This window comes from Excalfactoria chinensis, chromosome 4 (assembly GCF_039878825.1).
Source record: "Excalfactoria chinensis isolate bCotChi1 chromosome 4, bCotChi1.hap2, whole genome shotgun sequence".
NCBI classification, from domain to species: Eukaryota; Metazoa; Chordata; class Aves; order Galliformes; family Phasianidae; genus Excalfactoria; species Excalfactoria chinensis.
In genome coordinates, this window is record NC_092828.1 from 85,210,849 (window position 1) to 85,228,567 (window position 17,719).

At 50.4% G+C, this 17,719-nt stretch overlaps 2 protein-coding genes across 7 annotated transcripts in view; both read right to left on the reverse strand.

The window, feature by feature from the left end:
• MCF2 (MCF.2 cell line derived transforming sequence) overlaps nt 1-6,681 on the reverse strand; it is a 43,568-nt gene extending 36,887 nt beyond the window's left edge. The window contains exon 1 of the mRNA XM_072334141.1: nt 6,533-6,681. Within this exon, the coding sequence (XP_072190242.1) occupies nt 6,533-6,641 (109 nt within the window). The 5' untranslated portion in view covers nt 6,642-6,681. The remainder of the gene's footprint in view (nt 1-6,532) is intronic.
• A 1,901-nt stretch (nt 6,682-8,582) lies between these two features.
• The window catches only part of ATP11C (ATPase phospholipid transporting 11C), a 49,251-nt gene continuing 40,114 nt past the window's right edge, over nt 8,583-17,719 (reverse strand). For 2 of the 6 annotated variants that reach the window (XM_072334098.1, XM_072334097.1), the window contains exons 26-29: nt 17,248-17,313; nt 16,381-16,484; nt 15,479-15,632; nt 8,594-11,659 (exon numbers count right to left, since the gene is read on the reverse strand). In XM_072334098.1, coding sequence (XP_072190199.1) covers nt 11,543-11,659; nt 15,479-15,632; nt 16,381-16,484; nt 17,248-17,313 — 441 coding nt within the window. In that variant the 3' untranslated portion in view covers nt 8,594-11,542. Of the gene's footprint in view, nt 11,736-12,653; nt 12,750-13,659; nt 13,751-15,478; nt 15,633-16,380; nt 16,485-17,247; nt 17,314-17,334; nt 17,358-17,719 lie in introns of those variants that run through there. The other 4 variants (XM_072334099.1, XM_072334100.1, XM_072334101.1 and 1 more) reach the window with 4 other exon arrangements.

The following is a 17,719-nucleotide window of genomic DNA, read 5'->3' on the forward strand; positions in this document are numbered from 1 at the left end:
GCAGACAAAGCTGGGCTTTTCATACTGTTACACTTCTTAACTTGGAGCAAATAAGCTTCTGGAAGCAACTGGGCTGTTTCCAGCTGGCACGGAGCCACCCGCATCGCAAAGGCCGTTGTTCTTATGTTCACTATTAGAATTCTTTTTAATCACATAATGGGAGAGGCTGTTTTAATGCCACATTTAGCACGGTGTGACCATTTCAGTGGCAGTGAAGCACATGGGAACAATATGCAGAATTTTACCTTTCACTGGGAAAAGCAAACAGAAACCAGACCCACCGAACACACGGGCATTATTCTGGATTATCTATAAATGGAACGAGAGCTGAAAATTAAACAGCTTTGTTCCCACAAGGAAACGTTTTGAAACATCTATACACATTAAGGACCTTTTGCTTTCCGATAATTACATTTCAAACATTAATTGTTTTAGGGAGCCGGTCCCAAGGAGCATTCTGTTGGCCATCCTAAATCACGCCAGCCAATACTTCAGCACGCTTCACCATAATCAATATTTATCCTATTTCACTTGTTCCCAAAAGCTTTCTGGTCACTTTGGCTTTACCTAAGGATTTCTCAAGCGCTGCATTGGCTGCCCTGAGCTGCAGCATGGCTGCCCCATGGGGTACCAAGCACTCTCTGCCTTTGGCCCTCCACATCACCCACCTGCTCCCTCCTGTTACATACGCATGCAGACAAAATAAGTTTCTTTGTTGCTTAGGCACTCATTCTTGACTTCAACAGGCCTTAGAGTAAGCTTTGGTAAGGAAGAAGTTTGCTTTGCAAAGACACTTCAAGTATTTCTTGCTCATTCAGTTGACTGCTTCACCTGACTCGGGGGGGAAAGCAGTGGTGATAACTTTCTTCTGTACCTGTTTGTGTCAATATTTTCATACCGATAAGAATCACATGAATAAGTTAATGAGCTCCAACACATGGAATACACAGTAACAAACACACGGGCCTTGGAAAACAGTGAAAGCCCCAAGGCCAAGTGCATGTTTATCTTGGCTGCTTCTGGAAGCCGTGGGGCTGTTCAACAGCAAAGACTATATTTCCAGTTCAGGTGAAGCTCATGGCACGACCCACACCTGGTGTTTGCTTCCCTCAAGATGCAGCCACTGGGACACTGGGCAATACCACAATGCCCATGTGTGACTCATGCGCATAACACTAAAGCCAAACACACTTGCAAGCTTACAATAAACACAGCTTTTGTTTGAATTCTTCCTAACATTCAACTTGGAACGCTGGTGCCAAGCATCCTCTGGGCCACGTAGCCAAGTTCGCAGCATATTGTGGGACTGCACTGGATGGAGCTCCCTCCAGGCTTTGGGAGCTGTGGTTTCCAATGAGCGCCTGGCTCCCAGGTCCACGGAAAGCTTCATTCTTGATTTGAGCACACAGATGAATTCTTGCTTTTCAATGGATCAGGGTTTTTGGAAGGGATCGTTCAGCACAAAAGGAAAAATCTGGTCCTTCCAAGTGGTCTCAAATTGAGCACACAAAATTTAACTCCTTCAAGGGAGAACTAGTGAAGGCTGGGGGAGCACCTCCCCTGCAAACCCTCACCATCCCAGCAGGCAGGAGCAGCCCAGAGAAGCAGCAGCTGACCTTGGTGAGGTCAGAGCACTGAGGGCTGGTGGCATTCTCTTAGAGATCTTCCTCAGCCAACTCATCCCTGGTGCTCAGTCTGCATCTGTCATCACATGCATTTTCCTGGAGAAAGGCTGGAGCAGAACCAAGGGCTCTGCACATTGCTGTGCCTATGACACATCGATTGGATGCTATTCACCTCTGGGACAAAAGCAGTGAAAGGCAGTGGGGCACCAATGATATCCAGCGTGACCTCAGCTTTTAGGGTCTTACTGAAAGCAAACAGCACCTAAACAACACATTGCCATAGCAGTGCAGCAACTGCAAAGGCATTCAGAAAGAGGACAGAAATCAACTGGGTCCAAATTCACTCCCAGAACACAGCAGCCAAGAGACTCAATTAAAACTCCGAAGTGCTTTGCTCTCTGCTAACTATTGTTTTCTATTCTAAACTTCGCAGGTCCACAGCATCTGCAGGCAGCAGCTGTGTAACGTGTCTGCCAAGCCCATGTAACAGTGTCTTACATTTTACAACACTGGCCAAATATTGTTTGCAACTATGAAATACGCTTGGAGATGGCTTTGTTGTGAATGAAGAATAATAGCTCTTCCTGTCAGCGTTGCTGTGTAGCCAAGGAAACAAAACTGAACCAAATTAAATGACAAGCGTAAAGGATCACGTTGAGCTTCACCACGACCTGCTTGTTGCTCTGTTTTTTGTCCATTTGGACGTCTACACCCAAAGCAAAAAGGTTTATTTGGTGTCAGGGGAGCCCACAAATGAGTGTATTTGTAACCTATTTCCATATCCCACAGTGGCTTTCTGGGTTAACCATGGTCACCAGCTGGTATCTGTCCCCATACATCCCACTGCAGCCCCAAGTGTAGCGCAGACCCACACAGAGCAGTGACAGCCACAGGAAGGTGCCGTGTTTAGACAGCGTCAAAACTTCTTTTGACTTCTCCAGGCTGACACGGCAATTCACGTCCACTGCCAGCATTGCTGGGAGCTGCCAGACTGCTGCTGGAGCATCAGCTGGGCCGGGGCATGAGGATTCATCAGCCCTGTCTTATCTGTTGTGCACAGGAGCTGGAATAGAAACCCCCCGGGAGCAGAAGTCCATCTCTCAGCCCAATGCAATGCAGTGAAAACTGTCTCCGCTCCTCCAGTCAAAGTTGTTGCACGTTGCAATATTAAATATTAATTGAGGCAAAGAATGGAAACGTAGCCCTACTGCCAGGCAGGAGGACCAACACAGCAGTCTGCCATTCGCCCTGACTCAGTCCAGATAGCCATACCCCATATCATAGCTGAAGCACTTGGCAGGAGTGAGCCTGCAGCCCAACACTCATGGCACTCAACTCTGGAAGCTTACACCTGGGGAAGGACCCTAAAACCTACTGGATCCAACCTGATGCCTGTACCTGTCCCAGGCTGAGTGCAGCAGAGCAGGCATGGATGCACGCAGCAGGCTGGCTGTGGGCCAGCAATGTGCGGCTGCTGGTTCTGCTCGTGCTGTTCAGCACAATGTCTTCGTTAAGGAACATATAGCAGAGAACAGGACGTTGTACTGCTCAGAACATAAGGCCCATTGTGTTTACAAAAAGCTTATTTGCAGGACCTGGTCTGGGCAGAGGACTGACAGCTGAGGTCTCGAGGCCCCTTCCTGGTTCTGAGACAAAATTCTTCAGTAGCTGGGAGTAAATCCTGCTGCTGTCATGTTTGCAAGTGATCTACACATAATGCTTGGCAGTTCCTAACAGCAGCCACGTGGCTCTGATCCTCCTCAAGCCATGTAAGTACAGCAGCACAGTAAGGCCAGGCACATCCAGCAGCTTGCAGTCCCAAACCACGCCATCACTCCCTGTGCCAGGTGAGTGACAGTGCAAAGAGCCGCAGCCACACATGCCCTGCAACTGCACAGGGGGAAAGAGGCAAAACCATCTGGAACGCGCACCTTGAAACCACCCAGGGATCCAACAAGTGTTAGAAAGCCTCAGGAGGGTTAATGCATCGCTGTGCTGGATGCCCCTTGACCACACCTGGCTCAAGGACACCTTAAATTATCCTCTGTCAGAGCAGGCAGATTTTAAGGGAAGGCTCCGACTGCAAGCTCGTTCTTTTGCTTTTCCCCAGGCACCCACTCAGGCAGAACGTAGGAGGCAGGATATGGCACCAGATGGTCCTTCCTGACCCAGTGCCTGTGCTTCTCCTCTACAACCTCCCAGGGCTCCACTGCAGAGGATGCTGCAGCTCAGGCACAGACCCCACAGCTGGGAGCAGCTACCAACATCAGAGACACCAAACAGCAGGAAAAGAGCGAAGCATCTTTGAAAGGCTTTAGATTCATAAACAGCGATGACAGGAGTGGAAATGGAGAAGAAAAGGCTACGTTGCCATCACTGAGCAGTTCCACCTTGGGCGCAGAGGGGGGTTGATCTCCTCCAGCCAGAAGCAAACAGCAGGCAAACTGCAGCAGCTCTGCTCACGAAAGGGCAGCCAAAAGTAACCCAAACTACAGCCAGGCTTACACGGTATCTCCTGTTATCACTGCAGCTCATCTCCTAACATGGGGGAATGGAGCAGTGGCTGCTCAGGTCTGCTCACATCCAGCCAAGCAGCTTGCCTCCTCACATCACCCCTAACTAAGCAAAAACGGGGAGGAACAGAAGGCAGCTCAACCATACACGAATTTGCATCTATTGCAAGAAATGTAATAAAAGTTTCTCGACACCCACCCTGGTGGATTCAAACTCTGTGTGGGAGTTGAGAAAATTTAGCTCCTCAACTTTATAATCCTTATGAGCTCCGGTGTACTCCAGCTTGCTTCTCTCCTGCTCCCTGCTTCCATCACTCCACCCTTGTGCAGCCTCAGCACCAGGTGCTGCACACAGCAGCTCTACTCTCACCTGCCAGCTGTGCCATCAGCCTCCAACCTGGATCACTTTCAGCACAGAGGACTTCCCAAGCAGGTCAATGCAGAGCCAAATAGAAGCCAGTATGTGCATCAGTAACTGCATATCGGCATTCAGTGCCACACAAGTGTTGCTTTTTCCAAGCCAGATTCCAGCTTTGTGCACCAACAAAGTAACTCATCACACATGTAATAGCAGCCTGAGAACACCCGCTTAGAAACCCGGAATTAAGTGCAGGGAAGCCACCAGAACAACATATTCACTTTCACAGCCCGCAGAGCAAGGAAACCAAATTGTACAGCCAGGTTCCCACAACAGCACAACCTGGGAACTCCGCTGCAGTTTTGGGAAGCTAAAAACAATTGCCCTCAATCGAAAATGCTCAGTTCTGTTCTTCCCCCACTGACCAAAACCATCAAGGATTCCTCCTGCAGCAGGAAGGGGTCGGCAGCGCAGGAACAGCCCCGTGCTCCTGTGTGACCCCATCCCCAGGGACAGCCCCACGACTCCCCGGCAAGTGCAGCATATTGGGAGGCTCTTCTTCCCCCCACCGTTTCACACCTCAGCTCCTCCCCTCCCACACAGCCCTGCTGTCACTTCGCTACTGTCACTGTGCATGAATGACGAGCGGTTAAACTGCGGTTGTAGCAAACGTGACTGATGGAGAGGAAGCGCATCCCACGTCCGCCGGTCCCATTGGGAAGGCCTCCATCACATTCACAGGTGCAGACAAATGCAGAGTGGCACAGGGCAGCGTGATGGGAGCAGAGGGTGCAATGAGGAGAGCATCCCTTGAGAGCCACTCCCAGGAGCAGGGGATGCTTTGCTTAGTCCACACCTGCAGCATTCCCTCCTGATCAATTCCTCCTGTGCTGCTCTTTGCAAAGAAGTCAAGGGAACCGGAACGCAGCTGTGAGCCTTTTTGGGTCAGTGTGTCTTTCCTGTGCCTGCTCCAAGCGTGCTGCCAGCTGTGAACTAATGAGGAGTAACGAGCACCTTCACCCCCTCTAGCAAGGTGTGTGTCCTCCAGCGGCAATGCAGTCACCCAGAATGCCACCACCTTCCCCAGTTATTAAAGACCTCCCTGCAAACATCCCTTCTCCCTGCAGATAAACAGAATGACAAGAAAAGAAGTCAGTGCTGCAGTGTATGAGCAGATCATTGTCCGTCAAAGGACTCATTGTTGAGGCCCAAGAGCAGCTTACTGCCCAGGGCAGCGGGTCAGGCTGTGCCCTGCTATTAGACTGTGCTGCCCTACAACCCAGCACATCCTGCACCCTCTGACCTGGGGGGTCTGGCAGTGCTGAAGGCCCAGGGGTGAGGCACGAGGCTGACACCAGCTGCACGTGCTCTGCACACACTGCTGCTTTGCAACTTCGGAAGCTCAGAAAGGGCGCATCATCGTCCTGTGGCTTCATAGCCTTCCTCCATTACAGCTGTGGGAAACCGGAGAGGGGGGCAACCCTGACACCTTTCTGCTTATCAAAGCCCACCTCCTCACTTCAGGTTAGTTCAGAGCAACGCATTCCGATAACAAAAAGGAGATACAGCAGCACAGTGTGACACAGCCCGTCCTCAAATGGAACGAGGCCACTCCGCACCTCTAACGTGGCCCATCGGAACCAAAACGCCCAGCGCCCTCGGTAACAGCCTGTACAGAACCCACCGGAGGCGGATTTCAGCTCCCGCCGCGCTCCGTCTGCATCCCGCGGCTGAACTCGCACTTTCCGTACGAACCAAGTTACCACCTGTGGGCTCCGCTCGGCGCCCGCCCGGAATAGTCCCAGCCGCGTTTAAACGATCTCTATTAAGAACGTGAGCGCAGCTCCACAAATAGACCGCGGACCGGCGGCAGAGGAGCGAGCGGCGGGGACAGCCCTGAGCCCCCACGGAGCCCACGCGGCTCCCGGAGCCGAGACCCCGCGGAACAGCAGCGGGCAGCGCCCCGCCGCCCTCCGGCACCCGCAGCCCTTCGGGGAACCGAACCCCGCAACCCGTCCCCGCATCCCGACACTCACCGGCGGCGGCGGCCTCCAGCAGCGCGGCGGTCCGCAGCAGGCAGTAGTAGCGCTCCATCTCCCCCGCCGAGGTTCCCCCCGGCGGGGGCCCGGCCGGCGCCAGGGCCATGCCCCGCGGCAGCGCTCCGCCGCCGGCCGCGCTCCGCCGCCCCGAGCCCGAGCGCCGCCGCCGCCGAGGCGGGGCCGGGGAACGGGGAGCCGCCTCTGCCCGCCCCAGGTCCGCCCCGACGGGCCGCCCGCCCCGCCTCCCCCGCCGCCCGCCCGGGGCTGCTCTCCGCGTCCCGCCCTGCCGCGTCGGGGCTCCCGGGGAGCCTGGAGCAGAGGTTGGGGGCAGAGCTCATCACTGCCGGCAAGGCCCTGTAAGGAGGTTATAGTGAGATTAACAGTGACACAACAAGAAGGAAAGGCCTCGTGCTGCACCACGGCAGGGTCAGGCTGGATGATGGGAAATACTTCGCAGAAGGAATGGTCGGGCACTGGCACAGCTGCCCAAGGGAGCTCTGGGGTCACCATCCCTGGAGGTGCTCCCCGGACGCGGAGATGTGGCACTGAGGGATGTGGTTTGCAGGCGCTATTGCTGGTTAGATGGACGGTTGGACTCGATGATCTTGGTGGTCTTTTCCAACCTTAGTGAGATATGGCTCCATCACTCTAAGCCACGCACGGCTGACCAGCACACACCACCACCTGACCCAGCAGTTCTCATGCCCCATTGCCGAGGTTCAAACGATGACAGCTCATTGCCAACAGCAGCCAGAAGCTGCCCAGGAAGCCGGCACAGAGGAGTGGATGTTCCTGTTTTTCCAAAAGCACCTTTTAATTACGCTCTTTACTATAATAGCAGCCCTTTTTCCAACACTGCAGCAGGCAGGGCTATTAATTTAGGACCCAAGGTCTAACGACGGTAATATGGAAACACCATATTTCAGCAGACCTTGTCCCTCCGTGCACTGACACTGGATTGTCCAAGAGCCGCCTGCTCAGTCAGCACTCCTCGTTTGGTGCAGCAGATTCTCCCTCAGCTGGGCTTGAACCATTTTGACTGGCCATAAGGTGGAGAGTCCACGTGTAGTTACTCACTGAAAAAGCCCAGCTCAGGAGCACAGCAGTAAAACACAGCTATAAAACAGCCCCCGTGTGAGGCTGTGAGTGTGGAAAGCTCTAAGCCCTGCTGTTGGATGGGAACACACACACACACAGGTGCCCACACACCCTTCCTGCAGGCCACAGCGTATTTTCCAGCTCAGCAGGTTACCAGCAGACACGGTGCTAGCAGCAAGCCCTGAGCAGAGAGCAGAGCAGAGCTCGGCACTGCGCACACCGTGAGTGCAACCACACCACCAGCCCTCCTGTCAGCATCCCAACCTTCAGCACAGCAGCTCCCCTTGCTGAAAACTGCCTCACACAGTAGTACTGAATCTCCACTTAAAGGTGAAGTGGTGCACAGATGTTTTAATTGCTCGTTCAGAGCCTGGTGGAGCACCACGCTCACCCTGTCTACTTGCCTGCAGTCCTCCAGCCACGTTTCACTACCGTTCCACGTCAGCTATTAAGGGGCTCAATGCGCGTATCCAGTTTCCAATAGTACCAGCTCCTTCCTAAAGGTTAGAGCTGATTTTAAATAGCACAGCCATCTGTCCCGTGGAGGCTCACGGGAGCTGGAGAAATCGAAGCAGCCAAAACAGGGTTTTTCACACTGACTGTCAGTTTTCATTACAAACGTTTCAACTTGAATCCAACACGTGTCCTAAAAACTGTGTGTTTTTCTTGTGTCCTTCACCAGCACCTGCTGGAACCCATTGCATTGCTGGAGTCTCATCCATGCAAACAGCTGCTTTCACAAGCTGTGTGCACCTCACCAACCACAAAACAACCCTCGTTGACGTGGTTCTACTCTTTGAGCTCAAATAAACCCCATGTGAAATGTACTCACTATGATGAGCCCAGCCCAGCCATGCCAGCATCACATGGAAACACCCACCATCCTCCCCATGGTGTAAACCACGGCCAAGGAGGCTGAGGAGCATCGGAGGAGACAACACACAACGCTGTGTTAATCAGAACGACATACCAAAGTTTATTGATTACTTCAAACATAAGTTTCCGTAATGAAAAAAGAGCGAGTTGCATTCATAAAAGGGAACATTCACATTCAATTTCTTTTATATAAAGCAACGTAAATGTATAAAATTGCATTAAAGTGGAAAAAAACAAAACAAAAACAAACCAACATAAGGTCGCAGTCCTTTTTTTCTTTGCAAGAAGCTGAAAATGCATCTCCTCATTGCCTGTATATAATTTACACTTTCTATACACTATATGTTTCTATTTAGAAAACAATCCAGAGCTGGGAAATCGGATGAATGGTGCGGTATTAGGTAAGGTTTTCAATTGTGAGTATAGCAATCCAATTTTAAGCCTGTGCGCAATTCCAAGTCATTTATCATATTCTCGTGACAATTAGGATTAGTTCCTGACAAGCAGCTACGACTACGCCGCGTTTCTCCATTATCACATTACCTTTTTAGAGGGAATCTTAATTGCTTTGCTTCTCTTTCAGCGTCACTCAAACCAGCTCTAAACTTCAGTGGATTCATCCGAAGGCCCCCAGCTGTTTTCCTTTAAGTTTCCCCACTGATATTCCTGTACTGGCCTTCCAGCTCCTTAATGAGCATCGTAACAGAGTAGCTCGTGTTATGGCATATGAATAACGATCACAGCATTACCACCAGGTTAATGCCGCTTCCCCATCCTGCCAGCTGGTATCACTACCACCCTGCTTTACCTTCTCTGCCTCCAGCACGGATTTCCCCTACCCCCTGATCTCATGATACACCCACAGCTGAAATTTCCATTCCTGTGGCTGCTGCTCAAACAGGGTCAGTTCCTCTGCTGGCTCGTGGAGCTACACCTGTGTGCTGGCTGGAGATCCAAGCAGAAGAAAACCTGCTTTTCCCCAGAGGAGCTGCTATTCAGGACATTTCCCATTGGTACCACCCTGCTTTCTGGCATGCATACCTTGGGTGTTGGATGCACAGCAATAGCAAGTTTGCTCCATACCGGGTACTTGGAAATGACAAGAGAAATTTGGTTCCAAGAAGCTTCATCTTTGCACAGGCTGCAGCCATCGGCCCGGTGCGGTGGCTTTACTTGGACATGACATGTCCATGTTCCCCATAACCTGACAGCAAGGCTTCCAGCTGCGTCTCACAGGTAGAGAATCTGACCCAAGAACACAAGATAAAGCAAACTGAGAAGCGGGCTGTCAGGTCTTGGGCCCACCAGGGCTTGGAATGGTTTTGAATCACAGGAATTGCATCTTTCAGTGCCCGTGTTTTAAAGGTTATGTAAACACAAGTCAGCAACTGTATATTTAAGGAGAAAGGTTAGATTTGGCATATAGAGCATCTTCATTGTATTCATCGCGTACTTGATCTGTAGGCACCACATTTGAGCAGTAAGAGTTGAAATTCGGGCAAGGGCTGCAAGTCGAACGCTAGGTCTGTGAGACGAGCTAGAGAAAAAGAAGAAGAAAAAAGCTTTGCCCGTGGGACACATGCTGGGAGCACAGCTCCTGGCTTGCATGCAGCAAGGGGTGGAGCTGCAGTCACTAGTGAGGTGACCCCGCTGGCATCGGGCCGGTGCAGTGTGAATAATACAGCAGAGCTGTCCGTGTCCTGCAGGGCAGCCACAGGGCTGTGCATACCCCTCTGCTCCTCCCAGCTGCAGCCCTGGGCACACAGGCCGAGTCCTCACATATCCATACACACCAGGCGTGCCTGCAGCTGATCCACATCCCTCTTTCACAGCACCAACCACCAGTTCCTCAGCCAGACAGCAAGAGACCTGATTCTTCAGAGAATTAACAGTCCGTTCCTTAGCAAAACCTGAAGAAGGGAATGATCAATCTAGCTGTAATTCATCGCTTCTTCACACGGAAGCAAAGCAGAACCTGCTGCAGGCAGAGGTGAGTGCTCATCACAGTGTTTCCATGGCAGCCCCCGGCTGCAGGCTGGATCCAGCAGGGCAAGGCAGTGCAAAGAGCACCTTCCCACGCAGGGTGCTGGCACACAGGGCACTCTGGAACTGCTGAGGGCTCAGGAGAGTGAAAAAGCTGCTTGTTCCACACATGGACGTTCGAGAAGTCTGAGAGCCAGGCACCTCACACACCTCTGCTGCGCCAACCTAAGGGTAGAAGTCCTCGCTAAAGGTAGACTTTAAAAGAACATGCCAAATTAAAAACCAAATTAAGTGTAAAATGAAATCAGATCCATGTATTCCTTTTTACTTTAAAACCGACGTCTTTTTTTCTTAGTGCAAATAACTCGAGATGCAGCGCGACGCCTACAAGTTCACTGGCACCATCTGTGTCCCTTCACCTGGCTGAGGACACACTGACACCATTAATCCACAGCATTTCGGCAGCTGCTCGCTGCAGTAATGGCAGCACATCCACAGCAGCCAGGAGAGCTGGGCTGGAAGAGTGGCACAGCCCAGCATTCAGGCTCTTTTCTTTCACTGCAAGCAATCCCAGCACCTTTCCTTCCTTCACCTTTTGCCACGAGAGAGCCCGGCAGCACGGAGGAGGAGCAAGTTGCTGCAGGAGGATGCCCAGCACCTGGGCTTAGAGTCTTTGCTACTTCTTTGGTCAGGCAAAGCAAGAGGCTTCAGCAGCTCCCTGCTGCTCTCAGGCAGAGCTGCGGCAGTCGGAGGAAGCCCCCGTGTGACACGAGGAGGCATTGCTCTCACCCTGATCATGCTGCTATTGCAGGATTCCAAGAGATGCTTCCTCAGTCTCCAATTACACAGACTTCTGATTTGGCAGAATTATGGGTTTTTTAGGGCTTTCTTTCGGGGGGGGGAAAGCAACAAGACCAAAGATGAACAGGTACCGTGGCCAGTGCCTGGCTACTGCTTTGTCAGCACGGCTGCTTACAGTGCTTGGTAATACTCAACAGAACCGGGAGGTTTTCCTGCAGGAGAACAATTGCACTGTTTGGATGGAGCATTTTAAAGTATCCTGAGGGGATATCTTTCTGCCAAATTAGTAAGAGCATCTTCGGTCTTCACATAACCATTCTCTATACGTTTGTACGACACTAATATAGGCAGATCAAAGATGCCAGTCTGCAAAAATCAGAAGGAAAACACACGTGTATTGCAACTGTCCCATTCCCAATAGCACAGTAAGCATCCCGGCGTGCTTCAGAAAGAAGAAATAAACAAAGGGAGAAGAAGAATGATTAGCCCAGAATAAAAGTGCCAGAACCTCACTCACAGCTGAATGGGAGAGTGAAGGACTCTGCCATGGGCTGCAGAAGGCAGCGTGGAGCCCAGCAGCACCCAGGCTAATGTTGGCAGCTGTGCAGCTGCTTGCTGCCCTCCCCATAAAGCGGGCTTTCTGCAGGTAGCCGTGTGTGCTAGGAAGAGCTTACAGAAAGTCCTTGTGTTGATGTTTGCAGCACGCAGCCGTGTCACATCTCGCCCATAGGCTGCGAGTTCGGTCAGGCACTTTTATTTCTCTGCAGCGAGAAGACAGACTGTGGCTTACTATGATGTTTAGAATGGTGTAGCAGGATGCTCCCTGTGTGTGTAGCTGCATACAGACACAGAGCCATGCCTGCTGTACGCTGTGCTGACATACAGACAGGTACACACTTAGTTTCAGTCTATTCGGATGAATTGAAACGTACTCATTTCTATCTGACACAACAGCATGCACCATAGAAAATGGGGTTTTTTATACCGTTCAGATGCAATTCTGGAATCATTTTAATAGCTTAGACTTGAATACTCCACTGCAAGTGTATCAGTGCTAGCTTTTACAGCCCAATTCCGTATTCTCATGCTGTTAATGTTAGATCAAAATATCAGTTACATTGAAGGACCTGCACACACAATGCAAAGATTGGATTGAGCAGATCAATGCGCATACAGGATTCTGAAGAGGACACGTCTCCAAATTAAAATGCATCCCAAGCATTGCATCTCCGTATCACAGACAGGTGCCCCACACCAACAATCAAGAGGATTACAAGAACCACGGTTTAATTGATTTGGGGGGTTACGTTTGGTTAATCAATGCCCTTTAAAACCATCCCAACTCCTCAGGGCAGGGTACCTGTTACAACACATTAGACTCATCTGAGAACGTTCTTAAAAGAAGTGGTGTGACAGAAGGTCTGGACGACATTGACTTGGGCGCCTTCCTACTGCTCTGCAACAGCGAGGCAAAAACACTTGTAGCACATGTGACACGTTCCCCTATTGCTGTCCAGCAACAACAGACACACGCACACGCTTCTTACAGCCAGCTACGTCGATCCACACCGATGTAACAACACACACTCTCCCCTAAATACTGCCTGGGTTTTCAGTGCAAGTGGCACTGCTTCCCAAATGGTTCCCTTTAGGCTTTGAGGTTTATGCTATGGCCTTCCTTGATCTCCTCGTGACTGGTGGTTTTGTAACAGTGAGTGACAGCAGGGACGTGTTCGAGGTGCTCGGCCTGCGGGAAGCCCTTCACGGGCAGTGAGCCAGAGAATGCCACTTGTGGCTTAACAGAACAGCTGCGGTGATAACAGAGTTATGCACAGGGCAACAAGGGCACTTGGGAAGCTCCTCTGAGATCAAGCAGACACGAGCTGTTTGCCAAATCAACTAGAAGGCAATCAAAAGAGAGCCCGCTTTGCTCCACACCTTGGAGGAAGTAGCACCCAGCCCACTGAAACCAACCTAAATGATGCAGCAGCACTGATTTCCATGAGCAGGCACAACGTACCCAAATCTGAGGGGCTGGTGTAGACCCAAATTCATGACTGATGCCTGCCTGAGGTTCCCTGAGCACCTCGGGGATGCTGGGCACGGAAGCACCACCTGCACCCATGTTGCAGGTGCTGGGTATGAGCAGCTCAGCCCAGCTGGTGTGCACCCACAGCAGGGAACCACAGGGGGAGACAGACAAAACACTTAAGCAAAAGGACTGAAATGAAAGCAGTAGGTGTGGGGGAGAAAGAACAGGCTCTTTGCTGGGTGAGCAAATCTAAACACAGGCTTTGCAGCAGTGATGCATTAGAAGGAGGAAGCAGAAGAGCAAGCAGCACATAGTGGCTCAGAGGGGAAATCACCTTATTCACTCCAAGAAAAGCTGTGATTGCTGGAAGTTTGAGAAAGCATGAAGATAGTGGATGTTCCTGAGGAAGGAAGGCGCTTCGTTACCTAGTTCACAACAGCACAAAAGACAGAAAATTGCAGTACAAGACAGAGAGAGGCAGAAACCAAAGAAAACAAGATGCGCCTTGCAGTTAAAAGCAAAAACAACCCCAAAACGTTTCCACATAGAAAACTTAATTAAGAGTGAGCAAAGCTGGCGCTGTCATACAGAAACCCAGTCCCCTACAGGTCAAGGGCAAGCTCCCACAACCTGGCCTTGCTCCATGCCCCCCTCCCAAAGGGGACCTGAGCTCCCAAGGTGTGAGCTCACAGAGCCAAATGAGTGCACTGAGCTGGCTTCTCATTTAATGCCCCCCTCAGGAAACTGCTATTTGTTTTCCATTATCACAGCTGGGATTCTCAAAAAGGGTCTTGATTTAAAATGCCCTACCTGTGCAGCTGAGCCTGGTCTGTGACAGCTGACACAGACATCTAGAGCTGGCATCTGCTCCAGGCATTTTGTAAAGCTCTCACTTGAAATGTACATTTAAATAAGGCTCAGCCTGCCTTCAGTTTAGTATGCACATATGAAGAGACTTTTCTAGTTGACACTCACTGTTGATTTACAAAACGATTTCACAAGAGCCTTTTTTAACACATTTAAAGCGCTCTCAAAAGCGAGTATTATAAGTGGGAATGGATCTGGCTAAGAGCTGGAGGCAAAAATGGGCCTCAGAGAGCTCAGCTGGGGCTGAGTAGCCCCCAGGTCCCCCTTCTGGGGCACAGATGTCAAACTGCCCTATGGCTGCAGCTGACAGCAAGTCATCCCCGTCCTGCCCAATTTAGAAACTGTCAATTCAGATACTACTGAACTGGACTTAAGAGTAAGGAAGGAACAGAACGGAGCTGGGAAGAATTTAGCTACAGTTATTTTGCCATCTGTATTGCTCTCAAATTCAGTCATTCAGGTGGTGTCTTGAAGATACATGTTTTAGTTCACTGATTCCGTGCCAAAGTTGTTCTTCAAAGGTTACGAAGGGAAAGAAACTTAACGATTGCATTGGATATTTAGAAAAGATAAGCTCGATAAAAACGTATAAAAGAAGCAAAAGTAACAGAGGAGGCACATGGCCAGGAGCAGCAGAACCACACTGGCCACACTGCTGGTGCTGGGCCTGCTCTGCTGCTGCCCAGGGAAATGCAGAGTGGTGCTTGGAGGCCAGCGCTGGCAGGCAGCACCCAATGCAGAACTGGCTGGAACCACAGCAGGGAGAGGAGCAGGAGGGAGGAGAGCAGACAGAGCAACAGGGCACAGCTGGGGGGAGCAGGTGCTGCTTGGGGATGGGTCTGCAGGGATGCTGCCACCAGGGGATGCTGCCCAAGAGATGTGGACTGGGTCATTATTAGGGGGTGGGCACCTCCCTGATGAGCTGACCCTGGCACCTGCAGGATACAGCCATAGTGAATGTCTGGGTATACTGACATAACAACAAGCAGCTTGTTTCAGTACTCAACACAGTGGTTCAGATCAGTTTGGGCTGGAAAAGGGTTACTGTGAGGACAGCAGTTTTGCACCCAGTCTACACAACTAAAGAAAGGCACTAGTAGAGCCTCTCCTTACTAGAGATCTAGGCAGTATTTTTAGATGAACTTCTTGACATCTTTGGCATGTGAACGAGCGGGATGAGACTCTAGAAAGCCATCCTTGAGACACGAGTGGCACACACTTCATCTGGTGCTTAGTAGAAGAGGCCTTTGTAAAAACACTGTGCAATAATTCGTCTTGTTCCTTACCTGATGACTTCTCTCTTTTATACTTTTTAAAACTATTAGGAGAATTTCTGGGAAAAGGCTGATAAAGATCAGCAGAATTATTGCCAGCCACGTGGAAACAGAAGTCAGCATATGGGCAAATACAAAATACATTCTTTGTTGTTTCAAGAAAGGCCTGAAAAAGAAAGGATACAAATAGATTCTGGTTAATACTATCAGCCCCACGCGTTTCCCAACTAGGTCAGACTGGGATCAAGGTGCTGGCACTAATACCTCCCCACCAAACACAGGCACAGGCTGCCTGCTCTGCTTCCCATCCCTCTCCTGCTCCCAGCTGTGCTAATTCTGGAGGGCTGTTAGCAACCTCCTGGGACCACTCTAATGCTTCTCCACACAGACTCCTCACCCTGCTTCTCAGCCTAGCTAATGTTCCTCCCTGTGGCTTTTTTCTCCTCCCCAGCCAACTGTTATGAGCTGCTGCTCTCAGCCCTCCTACGAAGCCCTGACCTACCTTCACTGCCAATGTTCAAGACCTCTCTCAACAGCACACTGCCCTTTCCAAGTTTCCAAGGCCACGGCTACCTCCTCCTCCCTGACCATCCACCTTTCAGTCCCTTACAATGCTTGCTGCCATAACTCACACGCTCCATTTTTCTCCTTTTTGTATCACTGGGCTTCTCTCCACCATGGTAGCACTAAAATACGCCACCTGATGATGTAAAAAACACCCCATCCTCATTGCCTATCGCTGTTACCTGCTGTAACTGGCACTCAATATCATCACATGTTTATCATAGTCCAAACACTCTGACTTCTCTATAAATCTCCCAACAGACAAAAGGAGGGGAGCTGCAGTCATGTTCCTCACAAAGAAGGTGACGGGCATTCCCTAAGAAAGTACCACAGAAGGAAAAGATACTTGCCAAATGACTCCTCCCCAAAAGAACGAGAAAAACACGTAGAAGGCAAGAGAGCCCCAGATGACAAAGTGGTTCATCCACGTCCAGAATCGAGTGTCTAAAGCTAACTGTGTAAGCGGAACAAAAAACAACACCAACAACAGGCATTAGAAGCAGCATGTGTTCAACCCTATCCATGTTTGCTTTCACAGTAAGGCTGAAGTCTTCCAGTCAGCCACCTCTCTGCATATGTACACCAGGGAAATAGTTTCAATACCACACTGGCAACAGTTTCTAATTGCAGCTGAGAGTCTGGAATAGAATAAGCCTGATGCAACCCCTGATGCTACAAGGAAGAACTACGTAGAGGTTGCAGCCATTGCAATGGCCCTCTGTCACCACCTGCTGTCCTAAACCAAACATAAGGTCTGATGCACAACTATTCATTTTGGAAAGCTCCATGAAACAAAGCAGTTTTGCTATGCTCGTTTGACAGATGTACTTTTCTGACCCCCACAGTGATAAGCAGCCGCTGAAACAAAGGTGGGCAAACCCAAATATACTTGGTTGGTTGCCTCCTCTTTCCTGAACTTAAAGCCAGGGGAAATAAAGTCAACTGCAACCAACTGGAATACACAGAAGAAGGCAAAAAATAGGAAAATGATTTAGCAGAACGTAAGCACTTGCATATAAGCACACTCTGCATGGTCAATAATCCAATGGTCAATAGGCCACGTAAGTCCTGCATGTATGGCATACAGAAGATGGAAGTGTGGGGAGGAAAGGTATTCATGAAAACATCTTCAACATAGTTACCACCACAGAGTATTTATCACACATTCTAGAATGCCTGCAAAACCAAGTGACTGGAAAAGAGGGGCAGAATCTTACCTTGAGGGTGACGGTGAACACCAGCACAGTGAAAACGATCGTCCCGAAGGTCCAGTTTCCAAAGACCTGGAAGACACAGCGCGTTGTCACACGTGCTTCTACCTACCTGGCTTGAGAAGAACAGAAAGGAATGACGGCACAGTGCAAGCAGGGAGCAGAGGGGACATGGAGGAATGGCGCGATCGCTACTCAGGACTTGGCTACGCTAACCCTGTGCCATGCACTACCACGGACAAGTGACCAGTGTTGTGACGGCGACAGACACAACCTCCTACTAACAGCAATGTTGGTCGAGAACACAAGTCATTGGGACCACCTGTATTCCGTGATTTCTTTGCAATTTATTCAGTTTCTGCTTTCTCGTAACACAGAACCACCGCAGCACCTCTAGTGATTGTGCTGGGCTAGTCCCAGCTGCAGAATGCACCAATGGGCATTTCTCTGTATGAGAATGCGTCGGTTTGGTTTGCAG